Source organism: Primulina eburnea, chromosome 7, assembly GCF_022965805.1.
Source record: "Primulina eburnea isolate SZY01 chromosome 7, ASM2296580v1, whole genome shotgun sequence".
In the NCBI taxonomy this organism is placed as follows: Eukaryota; Viridiplantae; Streptophyta; class Magnoliopsida; order Lamiales; family Gesneriaceae; genus Primulina; species Primulina eburnea.
This window is the reverse complement of record NC_133107.1, coordinates 4,004,484-4,019,615: the sequence shown is the minus strand read 5'-3', so window position 1 is coordinate 4,019,615 and position 15,132 is coordinate 4,004,484. Positions and strand designations below refer to the sequence as shown.

The window sequence follows — 15,132 nt, the reverse complement described above, 5'->3', positions numbered from 1 at the left end:
AAATCAAATTTATGTCATTTATTATATGGATAAATTTTGATTAAAATTTTAATTATTTTGTTAATAAAAGAGCTTTTCAGCCACTCAACTACTACTCCTACCTCACCCCCATGTCACTTAAGACAAAAACTTGTGTGAGACGGTCTCACGGGTCGAATTTGTGAGACGGATATCTTATTTGGGTAATCCATGAAAAAGTATAATTTTTTATGCTCAGAGTATTACTTTTTATTGTGAATGTGGGTAGGGTTAACATGTCTCACAAATTAGTATCCGTGAGACGGTCTCACATGAGACTCACTCGTCACTTAAATGGCGAAGTTGCCGAAGCGAGTCTAAAGGCCAAAAAGTCAATCTTTGAAGCCACAATTTATTCCTTACTCATGGTAGAGTGTAAGGCACGATTAAACTTTTTAAACCAAAAATTGGATCTTTAATTCTTTTCTGTAGGTAATTTTTTTAGCCAAATAATGTTGGCCTGCAGGTTTCTCAGAATTTCTATATTAGTTTTATTAGTTACATTATATTAGTAATATTATATTTATTAGTGTCTAAGGATATTTTAGTCTATTTACTTTCATTGTAAACCTTAACTATATAAACTCTTTACGTTGTTTCTACGGTTTAATAAGAAACTCTATTCTTCTTCTCTCTATGTTATCAAGTTTCACCCTTTCTCATATTGTTTATTATCTTAATTAATTAATTATGTAGTTTGACCTCTGTGACAGACTCTTCCCATTCTTATAAATTTTTGCGTTGTTAAAAAATTGTCCTTTCTCCATTATATTCCCTGAAATAATAATATTGGAAAGGGCTCCTCTCGAACAACTTATACCACCTAAACAAAGACTTTCTTAGTTCATAATAAATTAACGGGAGACTCCAGAATTTAGTTGTTGGAAAATTAAACGATTTAGTATATGTTTAAAATTTCCATTAATTTATAAGCATTCTTTCAGTACTAAATGGTTGCTCTTACCATTTTATTTGGAGATATGCCGTTAATTAATGATTAGGTCTCTTGTGAGACGGTCTCACGAATCTTTATATGTGATTCGTCTCACAAAATTAATAATAAAAAGTATACTCTAAGCATAAAAAATTAATAATTTTTCATGGATAACCCAAATAAGAGATTCGTCTCACAAAATACGACACGTAAGACCGTCTCACACAAGTTTTTGCCTATTAATTTAATTATGTTTAACAAATTATTTAGTTGTTTTTAGAATTTAATAAAATGGTTTCTTACAATAATTTTTATTGAATGAAAGAAGGAATATTTTTCTATATATGTACTGTTAAAAAAATTTGTCCATTAAGAAATTAATTTCAGTTAATATTTTCTTGTTCTTTGGCAAGAAGAGGCGTGTATATATTTTCAAAGAAGTAGGTGGCATGCGTAAAAGGACACCCGCGACTGGCTCTGCATTGATAAATTGTTATAAATATGTTCATATTCACAGAGCCATGGATTTAATATACTGTTGGCACCGCAGAGAATTTTATTTTAATGAGAATTTTATTGATTATTGGACTGGAGCCATTTATTAGATTAAAATTAAAATTATAATTATATTTTAGGCAATAAAATGTTAACACTACAAGAATATATAAACAAAATTATTTCTTGTCTTCTGCTTTGCATGGATAGTTGACAGTCCCTGGATTTTGAGGTCGTCGCATTCCTTCAAGGATTTATTTTTTCTAACAGCATATTATTATTTTTTCTCTGCCCAGATGTTTACGTGCCGCCTAGATAGCACATATAAAATAACACCCAAGTTCTCATGCAATTTATTTATTTAAGGTAACTAGAATGAGTCAATTACGTACCATCTTCAACAAGAGATATATAAATTTAAACGAAGATATATATGATGAGGTGTAATAATTGTATTTGTTTGTTATTAAAGCAATCGAAACGTGACGTTTGAGTTGCTATACAGTTAAAAATATTTGAATTCATCATTACCATCAGGTATAACTTTTGACAAAGCGGTAAACGTTCTGTCTTAAAATTGGTATCAAAGACAATTTTACGGGTTCGATTCTCATTTATTGTAATGAGTCTAATGATCGGGAAAGGAGATTGTTAGGGTGTGATAATTGCCGTTGTTTGTCAGAGCAATTGAAACGTGACATTTAAGCTAGTTGCTTTATAATTTAAAAAATTTGAGTTACATCATTACCAAACATCTATATCTTTTGATAAAATAGCGAGCCATCGGTCCTACAAATATTTTTGCATTTTGTACGTACAAATATTAAACAAAAAAAATTAAGAAAAAGTATAATAAATTTTAATCAATATATGCTTAATAATTCATGTAAAATTAATTACGTACGTAAAATTCTTTCAAATGATCGAAACTAATGTATCTTCAAAAAAATATTTACTTTATTTGAATGTTTTTAAAATAAATATTATTCATTCTAATAAAAAGAATTTAAAACTATATAGTCACTATTGGAACTTTGACTAAAATTATAAAAATCATGTTGTGAATTGACCTATTTTCGTTTTGGTGCTTTGAGAAGTTAAAATATGTTCTTAGGCCAATAACTTAGTTTTTTTTATTTCCAAACATTTTTCACTGAAGTGATGACATGGTGTCTAATATATCAACAATATCGACTCTCACATTAGCAATATCTAATACCATATTAACAATGTTTAACGTCATGTTAACACTAGATAAAAAAGAACAAGAATAAAAGTAAAAAAATAAATCAACTTATTATACTAAAACAAAATTTTGACTAATTAAAATATAAAAACATACATGTCAACTTACAAAACGAAATTGCTAATTTTCTATATCTATTTTGGTATTGTTTGAGTTTTCGAAGTTAAATCGGTATCGTTTCTTTACCAAACTAATTTATCCACCCCTCACAACATTCATCATGACTGGAGCTTTTGCTCGTGGAATTACATTTTCATTAGAGATTACGACGAGTTCTCCTTGAAAAGGAGGTGATCCAAATTTGTGACGCTGGAATCGACTTCCGATTACAATGTTCGTTGAGAAATAATCATAATAAATGCAAAGAATATGTATCTTTTACCCAATAACAAGAAATATTAGTCATGTTGAAAGTACTAGCGAAAGTGAAGACCAAATAGAAAAAGTTAAGACTAAAAACATTCATAGTTGAAGGGGTCGTGACGAAATGATCACGGATTCCCCTATACATCAGCCTTTGTCCACCACCGGAGGGGATTCCTAAGAGGTTGGCCGATGCTCAATAAAATACACAAGATGTGTTTGCATTATTGCATACATAAAATACTAAATAAAATCTTTTACCTTATAATTATAGAATTTTTTTTTTCAATTTCGTTCTTGTTGTATTTTTTAAAAATTCCAGTCTAAATGTACCTATTTTTATCTATATATTCGAGGCCATTTATTTGCAAAGAGACGTATACTTACCTCTGTATCTATATATTTATTTATTATTATTATTAATATTAATTTTGAAAGAAGTACCGCTTTAATTTTGGTCCCCTCCTGGCTCCTATTCGGACTAGTTCACTTATGAATTATAATTTCTAACCAGCCAACTCTGGTTTATAACCGGCCTAGATGATGTATACTATTTCCCGAGATTAAGAAATATTTATCATTGATATATAATTTTAATTAAAATAAAAATATATTTTATTATTATGTACAAATTGATATTATTATAGGATATTATAAGATCAAACATTATCTGATTTGCCAAAATTATAGTTAGTCATAACAATATAAACTTCAATATTTGAACTCGTACAATTCTAGCATCACATATCGACAACTCTCCTAACATTAATAATTATTATACTTCAAAAATCTTCATATATCCTAATAAATATATTCCTTGTAATCTATGAGAACCGAACACATGGCATTATCTTTTATACCAATTAGAAGATCTACTAGTGTTTACTGAAGTTTTACCAAAATTTATAACTAGTGATAATTATGTAATTCTAATTTTTTAAATCATATGACAATCCAAATGTCATGTATCAATTATTTTTGTAGTAGAGACGATTATTGTCCCCCAACATTTTATACCATATATACTTAAATAGAATGTCCAAATAAAAACAAATATATTATTACTTCAATTTTTTTTCTTTTGGGAGACACTTAAATTTAAAAGATAAAGGGTTACGATTAGTCTCCCTTTAATGTTTTTTTTTCAAAGCCCATTAGTTATTTGAATACAAGAAGGGAGAGTACATGTTAAATAAAAAGCTGATACATAGTATATACAAGCATTTATTTTAATTAGTGTGTATTTGCTTTTTTATAATAATACATTCAGTTATTTTGGATTAAATGTGAAGAAAGCGTCTCATTTTCACAAATATTAGGTATATTGTGAAACATTTTAACATATTTTTATTCATTAGATAAGTCAATTATGTTCATATTTATAATAAAAATTAATATTTTGTAAATAAAAATAATATATTTTTATAATAAACCAAAATAAAATATTTATTTAATATATCTTTATTTGTGGTATATTTATAATAAAAATTAATTATTTTTTATATAAAAATTAATTATTTTATGGGAATCCTCCCACGTGAGAGTACGTGAATATACAGATTGCTTGTTAGAATTTAAAATTTCAATAGTCAGACAATCATTGTCTTTGAATGAAATTATTAGTAAATTATTATTGTTGACAGAAGGAACAGGCATCCCAGTCAAACAATTGATAAAATATACCTAATTATCTCTATTTTAATTTTTATAGGGTAGAGATAAGGTAATCTCTATTAAATACTAGTGAGTCTAGTCCTTGTAATTGACTCGTCACAAGTCTATATATGTAATTACCAAGCTATGCTTATATATACACATTTGTTGAAGCAATAGAAAAATAGTTTATTTTTATTTTTTTAAAATATTTATTTTATATTATATCATAATATTTAATTATAAAAATCTGGTTCAAAAAGTTATAAAACACCTGTAAATTAAAGTTATATGAAAAATATACGTAACTAATCCATTAGTAAAGAAAACTCAAAAAAATATCTGTGCTTTTTAAATTTCATATCCTCTCTTGGATAAAAAAATAAAATAAAAATAATAATACCAACATTCTCTCTAATATAATAAACACTAACTGCTAACATGTTCGCTTTTGTGTGAATATAATATTTATATATATAATTTAATTTGAATAAAAGGACAATAATATAATTAAATATAAAATAATATAGCTATATTAAATATTAACTAATGTTTTTCTTGTTAGTTGATTAAAAAAATGAGAAATAGAAAAGGTTTGAAGAGAGAAAATTAAGGAGAGTAAAAGTGGTGGAAATTATCGGGTATTAATGAAATTCTTAAAGAAGGGTTCATTTAGCTTTAATCAATAGTATGTATACCTGCCCGCATGGGCTTAGCCTGACTGGCTAGCAGTGGTGACATCTTGGAATAATGACTAAGGATCGAGTCTCGCAAGCGGCAGTGTGGGAGTAACTCCCTTCGACGTAGGGGGGAGGCTCCTTGTGCGCGGTGAGCACGGGTCTAGCCACTGCTGGTTGGTCAGGTTACCATGATTTACCTCCTCTCACATACCCGTCGGGCAGGGTGTGAGGGGCGCCCGGGGTGAGCGATTTCACCTTTTGGAATAATAATAGTATGTATACCTTGAAAATTGTTATTTCAGATATAAGGAATAATTCGAATTCATGTTATTTTACAAATGACATGTTCTTCCCCTTTCATCTATTATAAATACTAGTTACTTTGCACACGTCATGCGTGTGTGTATAATTTTTTATCATTATTGATGGACTAAAGTGAAATTCGACAAATTATGGAGGGATTAAATTGATATTTGAATGTTTAAAATAAAAATAAAAATAAAAGTTTGTGTTGTAATTTTAAAAAAACAAAAAACAAAAATAAGGGTAAAATTGGAAAAAAAGTTGGTGTCCTCAAAGGTAGTTATTCTAAGGCCCTCACACTTAATATAATAGTATAGATTTTAAAAAAATCACATTTGATCTCAATCTTGTTATTTCTTTCCTTGGAAAATTGTATTTTTATCATGTAATTTTGTCAATTTGCAGTTTTGGTAATACATGTTATTATATTTCAATTTTAGTAATGGATCTTTCGGAAAGAATAATTTTAATCATTTTTTATCAGGAGTATTGATGTTACTAAACACGTCAGTACTGCATTTTGATCATAAAAAATTTGATTGCTACTATATATTCCTTCATAAAAAAATTTGATTACTACTATATATTCCTGAGAGAAAGCATAGTTGACATGTGATTCTCTCAGTTTTCATTTTTGGTCATATTAACAATAAATTTACATTTTTAATCATGTAACTTGCATGTTTTCCATTTTGTTCTTGTTAACAGTTAATTTTCATTTTAAATAATGTAACTTGCATTTTTTAAAAAAAAAAATCGGTCATATTAACGGTGAATTTGTATTTTTAGTCATATAACTTGCATGTTATTTTGTCTTTTTTTTACTGGATTTCGTCGTTTCTGCAAAAAAAAATTATGTCGAAGACATAGAAGTTTACATATATTTTTGGAATGATTGTGTTTATAGGGGTGTCGAATTTCAGTTAAAACGGAAGAAGCTGGCCGATTTGGAAATTTCGGTTTTTTGGGTTAGGTTTTTGCGTTTATTTGACAAAGATCGGTTTTGAATTTATATAAGTCCATTTTTCGGGTTTTCGGGTGAAAAAAAAACCAAAATGTTTAAAATTCTTTATTTTATTTTATTTATTTTTTTTGTATTTTACACCTTCTGAAATAGCATTTCATTAATCAATCAACATCGTTTTTTACGAAAGAAACATTCTGATGCTGCTTGATGATAGCCTGGGTGATGAATACAGCATCCTTACATGCTGCTCTCCCTTTAAACTTTTTGTATTTATTTGATTATTCTAAATATTAAAGAAATTTTCTAAATTTTGCAATCAATTCAATATTAATTGGTATTATAAAACAACAACTAGGTTTGATCATGGCAAAAAAAAAAAAAAAATCGAACCGAACCAAAGCGAAATAAAACGATTTGGATATCCGATTAGACCTTTGAAGCCAAACATTACTCTTAAAAATTTAATATTATTTATAGTTTATAATATTAATATTTTGTATGGACATACAAGATATTGGTACCTTTTCATATAAATGTATAAAATATTGAGATTTAAAAATTTTGATTTACCAAATTTTTATCAAAGGTTGAGATAAATATAACATTATTTTATATTTATAAATAAATAATATATATATTATTTTAATTATTATATTATGTAGATAAACATTAAAAGTAATTTTTGTCTTTTTTTTATTTCGAAGAATATAAATACACAAAAAATTAACTATGAATTTGATAAATAATATTTTATTTTAAAATAAAAATTTTGTTAGTCGTTATATCCATTTTATAAGATTTATTATAAATAATTAAAAATTTACTTTTATGTTATAATAAAAAAAGAAGAAATAGAATTATAAATTTAAAATAATAAATACAATATTTCAAAAAAAAAATTAAAAAAAATATAAATTAAAATGAAAAGAACAGTAAGAATTAGTTTTAAATATTTAGTTTTGTGTGCCTTTTAAATTTCACGGTGTTAACAGATTTATCAATATTTTTGAGTAATTAACGTTTTAGATAACCTATTTTTAACTTGAAACTACTAATGAATTTACGGCCCAAATGACAAATACGTAACAGATTACGGCCCAAATAAAAACCTGTTTAACCCAAATAACTTTAGCCAAGCCCAACATATTTCATTTATCTGAAGTTAAAGCGATCCAGTATAATTAAACCATCAAAATGTAAATTAACAACTTGTTGATTTTGTCGAGTCCACTCTCGAATCGACGAAAGGAATTGTTTCATTTGGATTTTTGCATTTGAACTTGAGATTTAAACTAATTAGTCTATTTGAGCTTATGGAATTGACAATTGTTTTCCACTCCTACATAGTTATTATTTTTTCGATAATTGTAATGAATTTCAAATTTATCGCAATGAAGAAATTTCAATTTTTCTTTCAAATACTTCTTCAAATCTAAATTATTCATTCCTCGAGTAATATCAAGATTGAGTTTGATTTGCAGTAATATCAAGATATTTGAATGCATTAACAAAGATTTAATTGAGATCGAGTTCAAGCTAAAAAAAAAAAAAAAACCCGTGTATATAAATGAAAAGGTTGGAAAATGAAACAACTGATTTGTTAGTTAATATTTATATCTTTCTAAATACAATAAAAATATAAAATAATAAGTTGATTAATATTATAAATAAATAAATATTATATCTTGAGTTCATGTTAGTAATAAAATAAATAGGAAATTAAGCATACGTGACTACAAAAACTTGACAATTGCTTTCTACATCTTAAAAGTACCTAGCTATATTTCTAAAGCAAAAACTTATATAAGACAATCTCACGGGTCGTATTTTGTAATATTTATTTTTTATTTGAGTTATTTATGAAAAAATATTATTTTTTATGCTAAGAGTATTACTTTTTATTGTGAATATCAGTATAGTTGACCCGTATTACAGATAAAAATTCGTGAGACCGTAACTGAAAGATACCATTTTCAAGCTGTCATATTTTCTTTTGTCAATTTTTATATTACCGTACAAATTATTAATAAATCTTAAAGTCATAATGATTTAATTTAAGGAAACGGTGAGATTAATGATGGAGGATAACAGGCATGCACGAAGCAGAGAAAGAGTGGGACCCAGTCAATGAATGTGAAGGAGCGCCCGCTTACTACGGATCGGAGGCCTCGCGCCACCCCATTTCAAGAACTGCCGCAGCACACCTCGCCGGCGGCGTACCGTTGCCAAATCCTCGTTTCCCCGGCTTGGGTCGTTATTAAGATATTAATTTAGTATGTTTTAGAAATATTTTTCCTTATTTTTGTCAAAACAAAACTACTAGCGATCTTTGTTTATTCGCCGTAAAAAAATAATTGAAAAAATAAATAAATAAAAAACAAGAAAGAGAGAGGGAAGGGAGAGAGGGAGAGAGAGGCCTCCGAGAGTTTTTTCCCCCTCTTTCCCTTCTTTCAGAGAAAGATGGTCGATGAGAGTTTCAACCTCTGAGATCATCCTGAAAGGGCCTTCAAAAATTCTCATACGAATTCCTGCATTTAATCGATTTATCCATTGTTCATTTATCTGTTAACCGTTTCCAAGCTACCATTTTGAATCCCGAAGAACAAATTTTTCATATATTTTCAATATTATCACCGCCATTTGTCTCCCTTTTTTCTGCCCTCTGCATTTTTTTTTTGGAAACAATCCGTCTAACTGTATCATAATTGACCGCCCTTTTGTCCCTTCTTATAATATCGGTGAGTGTTTACCTTGCATTGCTTTACGTTTGCATGTCTTTTTGCTTTCTCAAGAGATTGCTTATTCCAAAGGTTATTCTTTTCTGGCTCTTATTTACTTTTTCACTTTAAGCCTTCGTTGCCTTTTGTTATTCTGCAGAGGGTTGTGGAATGCTCTTGTTGTTGTGCCATTTCACCCCGTTCAAGAACCAACATTTCGTAATTTGTGACAGTTTTTTAATTTTTTAATCATTGGAATTCGCCAGCTGAAATTTGAATCTTGGGGATAGTTCGTTCGGGCAGGTTCTGCAATTCTTCATGAAAGCGGAAGTGCTTTAGCGTAAATTACAAGATAGTTGAAGATGAGAGACCCCAATTCTGTTGATTGGTTCAAGAGGGCTGATATAGATTCTTTTATTTGTTATATTGTTTATGTCTGCTAGGGAATCTGTGTACATACGATTTTCTGTGCTGTGTTGTTGGTAGTTTGTCCGATTAATCGTATATTGCTCGGAGGGTTATTTGCACAACAAAGCTGGCGATTTTGTGTCGCATCTTGTCTAGAGTCCTGGCAGCTGGTGTAAATCCAAACCGCTTCCGCCACTGTGACGAATCCTTCAACCGGCTATGGGTGTTATTTGGACTGTTTATGGGAGTCATTTGACATCGTTAGCGTTGCTTGTTCTTCTTTTGGAAATTCATGGATGTTGGTCCCTCAATTCTGAAGGTAGTAAGGGATTATTCATATTGAAGTCAAAAGTAATAGCTGGTTTTGGGTTCGTCGCTTTATTTGACTTTGTTAACTCGGTAAACGTGAATTCAGGATTAGCATTGTTGCAATTCCGAGCAAAGGTAGAGTTTGACCCTTTTGGTGTTTTAACAAATTGGAATCCTGATGACTGTGACCCGTGCATGTGGTCAGGTGTTCATTGTCTCGATGGGAAAGTGTTTACTCTGTGAGTCATTAATGTACTCTAAACTTTCATGATAATTTAGTGCACGTCCAAGGGAATTTAGTCACATTATGATGAATTTTTTTAATGTTGATTTAAGTTCTTGTGTGTTCTTTAATTCATTAAGATTAGTTGTTTCATAGAGATCTCAATGGGCATGACTTGGAGGGCATATTAGCACCAGAGCTTGGAAGTCTTACTCATTTAAGATTTCTGTGAGTTTTGACTTCGTTTCTATACTGTTATTTGAATCTTTGAGTTCATATCTGCATATGTTCGTACTATGGAGACTTCATTTAAACTCTATTGCTTCTTACACATCAAGTTACGTGTTAACTTGGCAGTTTTTAATCTTGAAATTAGGTTTGTTTCACCCTACCCGTGCAGGCAGTGCCTGCACGGGTAATGAACGGCCCGGATCACTCCACATGAGTGATCCGGGCCCACCTCCATGTTAAAAAAAAAATAAAAAAATTGACTCGAAAAAATCCGAGCCGTTAGATCGACCTCTGCGGGCAGTGCCCGCAGGGGTAGGGTGGAGTTAACCTTAATTATCATGTTACTATGATTTTAGTATATCAATATGATGTGATCGCATTTCTATATTTTTTTTTTTGCTTTCGAACTCTGTGAATGAGTATCCTTGCTTAATCTCTTCCAACTGTGTCACAAGTGGCCTATCCAAGAACCGTTTCTCTGGCACGATCCCGCATCAGTTTGGAAGGTTTATGGATCTCGAAATTTTGGACTTGAGGCATAATAACTTGACTGGAACCATTCCTGCAGAATTAGGAGGGTTGCATTCACTAAGAAGCTTGTAAGTATAATCTTTTGATTTCATTTCATGTTCAACTTCCTCAATATAATAACTTCTCTCCAGTTTTCAACAACCTTTAATTAATTGTTCTAGGTTGCTATGTGACAATAAACTTGAAGGAAGCATTCCTGTGGAGATTGGGAAGCTTAGTTTGCTCACTGATGTACAATTTGACGAAAACCTTACTATCGCTGCTTCTGGAATTGGATGTCTTAACAGAAAAATCGGGCTTTGGTGAGATATTTACGTTAACATTGTCATGCTAACATATCTTTAGCATTAATTATGTGATATATTGTCCCCTGTTTTCGAACTGTATTTCTGTTGTATAAATAGAATGGTAATTGTCATTGTACTTTTAGCTCGTATTTGATTGCAGTTCTATTTATGGATCTCATTCTTTTGAATGTTTTCTTGATAACATTAATATTGATCAGCATGTGGCAGAGTGTTTCAAAACACTTGCATGAATCAGATTCCTTCCAGCTACAAATTAAAGGGACCATTATACGTTACCTCAATCAGTTCCCATTGTAAGCAGCGTTCATTGTGCTAATTTTTCCCTTTTTTTTTTGGATCTTATTAACGGAGAACTATTGCCATTTATCAAGGTTCAAGTTCGGAAGTGAGCGACTCTATCATTCTGATGACAATTGTGATGATCTACCAAGTGAGCAACATAGTCTTTTTTCTTACTCCGCGTTGGCAATTCCCCAGTGAAACTTGTATTTGTTTTTTTGTTTTCTAGGTTCATATAAGTCAGGTATTGTCCATAATATCAAGAATCAGGTAAATACTGTACGTCGAAAACTGGCCGAACAGCAGAGTAATCTTGCTGCCATTCCGCCCAATGTTGGAATGCCAGCCTTGTTGAATACAAACATTACTCTTCCGAGCAGAAGTAGTGGCTCGTTTCCAGCTATTCCAAATAGGAAGAAACTTTCTCCTCCTCCCATATCCTCACCCACAGCACGTCAAGAACATGAACCGACTGACCCGACTAATTCTAGTGCTGTTAGTCAACCAACCAACAAAAAGTCTTGGACTGATGGAAAATCCGAGACTTCATTTAAGCTTCTGCTTGGAATTTTGTGCGCTGCTTTTTTACTCATAGTGGTTGTGGCCTTATTTTTCATCTGCAAAAGCAGAGCAGCGAGAAATATTGGTCCTTGGAAGACTGGATTGAGTGGGCAATTGCAGAAAGCATTCATTACAGGTATGCTTATCCTGTTAGATCCGCTGACTTTAAGATTCTCTACTATTCTATGTATGCTTTGTAACTGCTTGTTGAATTATTCGATTCTATGAGCAGCAATTTTCGTAAATCATTTCAATTTTCCTCATATAAATCTGCTTTCATACACTTGTATGCTAGAAAATATTTTGACATTAATTGGTAGAAAAACATGTCATACTGTTGGAACTGAGTGGTAGAAAAGCAGCACTACTCAAAAAATAGCTCGATGGCGCTTGATGCTGGACTTTAACAAAATCAATGGTACAAGAATTGCAAATTAACCAGTTGGATGTTGGAAGTTTCAACCATTGTTAAGAATACATTATTTGTATCAAATTTAATGTGTATTGAAGTGAGTTTTCTTCGTTTTTAGGGGTCCCTAAGCTGAACAGAGCTGAGCTTGAAACTGCATGTGAAGATTTCAGCAACATTATAAATACTTATGAAGGCAGCGCGATTGTGTATAAAGGAACACTCTCCAGCGGGGTGGAAATTGCTGTTGTTTCAACTGTTATACAATCTTTAAAAGACTGGTCGAAGCGTTCAGAATTGGCATTCAGAAAGAAGGTTAATCGACATTTTATTGCATTAACACGCTAGTTATCAATGTTAAACTGTGACTATCATCTTCAATTCATTATTGTCCTAAATCAATAGGATGTTTTTTTTTTTTTTTGCCGTGACTACAAGATCGATAGCTTGTCACGAGTGAACCACAAGAATTTCGTTAATCTAATCGGATATTGCGAGGAGGATGAACCCTTTACTAGAATGATGGTGTTCGAATACGCTCCCAATGGCACGCTTTTCGAGCATCTGCACGGTAATACAAGTATAGTCTTTCTACATATGTATTTGCATTATTACTAAGTTCTGAATGTGTACTTTCCTTAATCAGTTGAAGAAGTAGAACACCTCGACTGGAATACGAGGATGCGAGTAATCATGGGGACTGCATATTGCCTTCAGTACATGCACGACCTCAAACCACCAATAGCGCATTACAACTTGAATTCGAGTGAAATACTTTTGACAGATGATTATGCTGCTAAAGTATGTTTCATTCTCTTCAAATCATCATGAATTATCCTTGAAATAGCACAAACAAGCAGCACATCAAGGATATGTGAAACCGATTCGTTTCTTAACCAAAAAAGAAAATCTAATTGTTGCAGATTGGTGATACCAGTTTCTGGGCAGAACTTGTAGCCAAGTCGATGAACCATGCAGAAAATGAAATGGAGCATTCCCAGCTGCCACCACCTGCCGATGTGGGAACAAACATCCACAGTTTTGGAATCTTATTACTGGAAATAATCTCTGGGAAGCTTCCTTACTCTGAGGAACAAAGACATCTGGAAAACTGGGTTAGTATCTATATAATTCTGTTAGTGTCTCTTCTCCAACTCCATGCAGATCTAGAGACTCCCCAGAATCATCCCCTCCATTAATTTCGAACCGCATTTCTGCATATATCTCTTCCCATGTACTGTTTTGTTGATTTTGAATATCATTTTTAACATATTGTTTACGTAGTTCAGCAATGAATTGAAGGTCCACATCTACAATGTAGTGTCTTCCTACAGGGCTAAAACTATGTTAATCTTTCTAGGTTCATATTACAAACAATCTCAACCCTTTTATATAGGAATATATTTCCTAAAATTAAATCTTGATTAAATGATATTAAAAATAAATCATAATTCTTATGATATTAAATCTGATCACTTATGTTGTTATATTTCTATAACTTCAAGATTTTGCATAAAAATGTTTTCAGGCCGCTCAATACTTGAACGACAAGAAAACAATCAGCTACTTGATCGATCCAACACTGAAGGCATTCAAAGATGAGGAGCTCGATGTCGTATGTGAAGTAATACAAAGCTGCATCCAACAAGATTCCAGGAAACGACCTTGTATGAAAGAACTAATTCAGAAACTGCGGCAAGCCATCGATGTATCACCTGAAGCAGCAACTCCAAGGCTTTCTCCTCTTTGGTGGGCTGAACTTGAGATTTTATCTGCTGAAGCTGCTTGATTTTATTTATGAATTATTTTAATTTACAACATTCATTTCTGTGTGCGTGTGTGTGTGTGTGTGTATACAATTTACAGCGTCTCCTCTCCTCTCCTCTCCTCTCTCGGTTGCTTCAGACAAGGGGTTTGGTAAAGAGCTGTAACTATAATGTTCCATTCCTTACAATATTCTTTGTGATTCATATTATTTTTTCTTCGACAGAAATGGCTATAATTGTTCGTTTATACTGTTTCTTTGGCATCTTCATAGTTTTTATCCAGGCACTGTAACATTGTGCTTTCAAATTGTGTTATCAACTCTAAAATATTTTGTAATATTTTACGAGAGATTATTTTACAGGAATTTTTTGTGTATATTTTTGTTATTTAAAGATTCAAGATACTTTATTTCTATCAATTAAAATTGTGATTTAAATTCCTTAAATTTGTATATTTCTTGTAGTCAAGCTATATGATTGAGAATTGTGCAATAAGCTCGAGAAAAATATTATAATGAAAAGAGACTTGTGAGAATGTAAATGCTTAATCGGGTCCCTTTTTTTTTAATGGAAATCCGAACTCTATTTCTAATGAACCGACGTACAAATTTCCGATCGAATAACAGGTTTGAATATATTATTTATATTATTATCTTTTCTTCTAAAGTATTAATTAAACTTGACTCATGAAGAATAATGGAATTTTGGTATGTCAATATCACACCAAACTA

At 31.0% G+C, this 15,132-nt stretch overlaps 1 protein-coding gene across 4 annotated transcripts; it reads left to right on the top strand.

Moving 5' to 3' along the window:
- The first annotated feature begins 8,766 nt into the window (after positions 1 to 8,766).
- Positions 8,767 to 14,605, top strand: LOC140836750 (protein MALE DISCOVERER 2-like). Of its 4 annotated transcripts, none has more exons than XM_073202497.1 (14): positions 8,767 to 9,397; positions 9,643 to 10,103; positions 10,200 to 10,332; positions 10,473 to 10,544; positions 11,003 to 11,146; positions 11,240 to 11,380; positions 11,584 to 11,679; positions 11,758 to 11,816; positions 11,895 to 12,362; positions 12,757 to 12,950; positions 13,074 to 13,206; positions 13,282 to 13,436; positions 13,559 to 13,750; positions 14,164 to 14,605. In XM_073202497.1, the coding sequence occupies exons 2-14, from the start codon at positions 10,004 to 10,006 to the stop codon at positions 14,422 to 14,424; spliced, it is 2,148 nt and encodes a 715-aa protein (XP_073058598.1). In that variant the 5' UTR covers positions 8,767 to 9,397; positions 9,643 to 10,003; the 3' UTR covers positions 14,425 to 14,605. The 4 variants fall into 4 exon arrangements, with proteins under 4 accessions (XP_073058598.1, XP_073058595.1, XP_073058597.1 ...); XM_073202494.1 differs by having other exon boundaries at positions 9,537 to 10,103; XM_073202496.1 differs by having other exon boundaries at positions 8,767 to 9,469.
- The last annotated feature ends 527 nt before the right edge of the window (positions 14,606 to 15,132 follow it).

What these genes read in the sequence shown, in the direction of transcription:
- LOC140836750 (XM_073202497.1), top strand. Translation starts at nt 10,004, where the DNA reads ATGGGTGTTATTTGGACTGTTTATGGGAGTCATTTGACATCGTTAGCG. An exon ending in TTGCATTCACTAAGAAGCTT is followed by an intron (nt 11,147 to 11,239) that starts GTAAGTATAATC and finishes TAATTGTTCTAG; the next exon opens with GTTGCTATGTGACAATAAAC. An exon ending in TACCTCAATCAGTTCCCATT is followed by an intron (nt 11,680 to 11,757) that starts GTAAGCAGCGTT and finishes CCATTTATCAAG; the next exon opens with GTTCAAGTTCGGAAGTGAGC.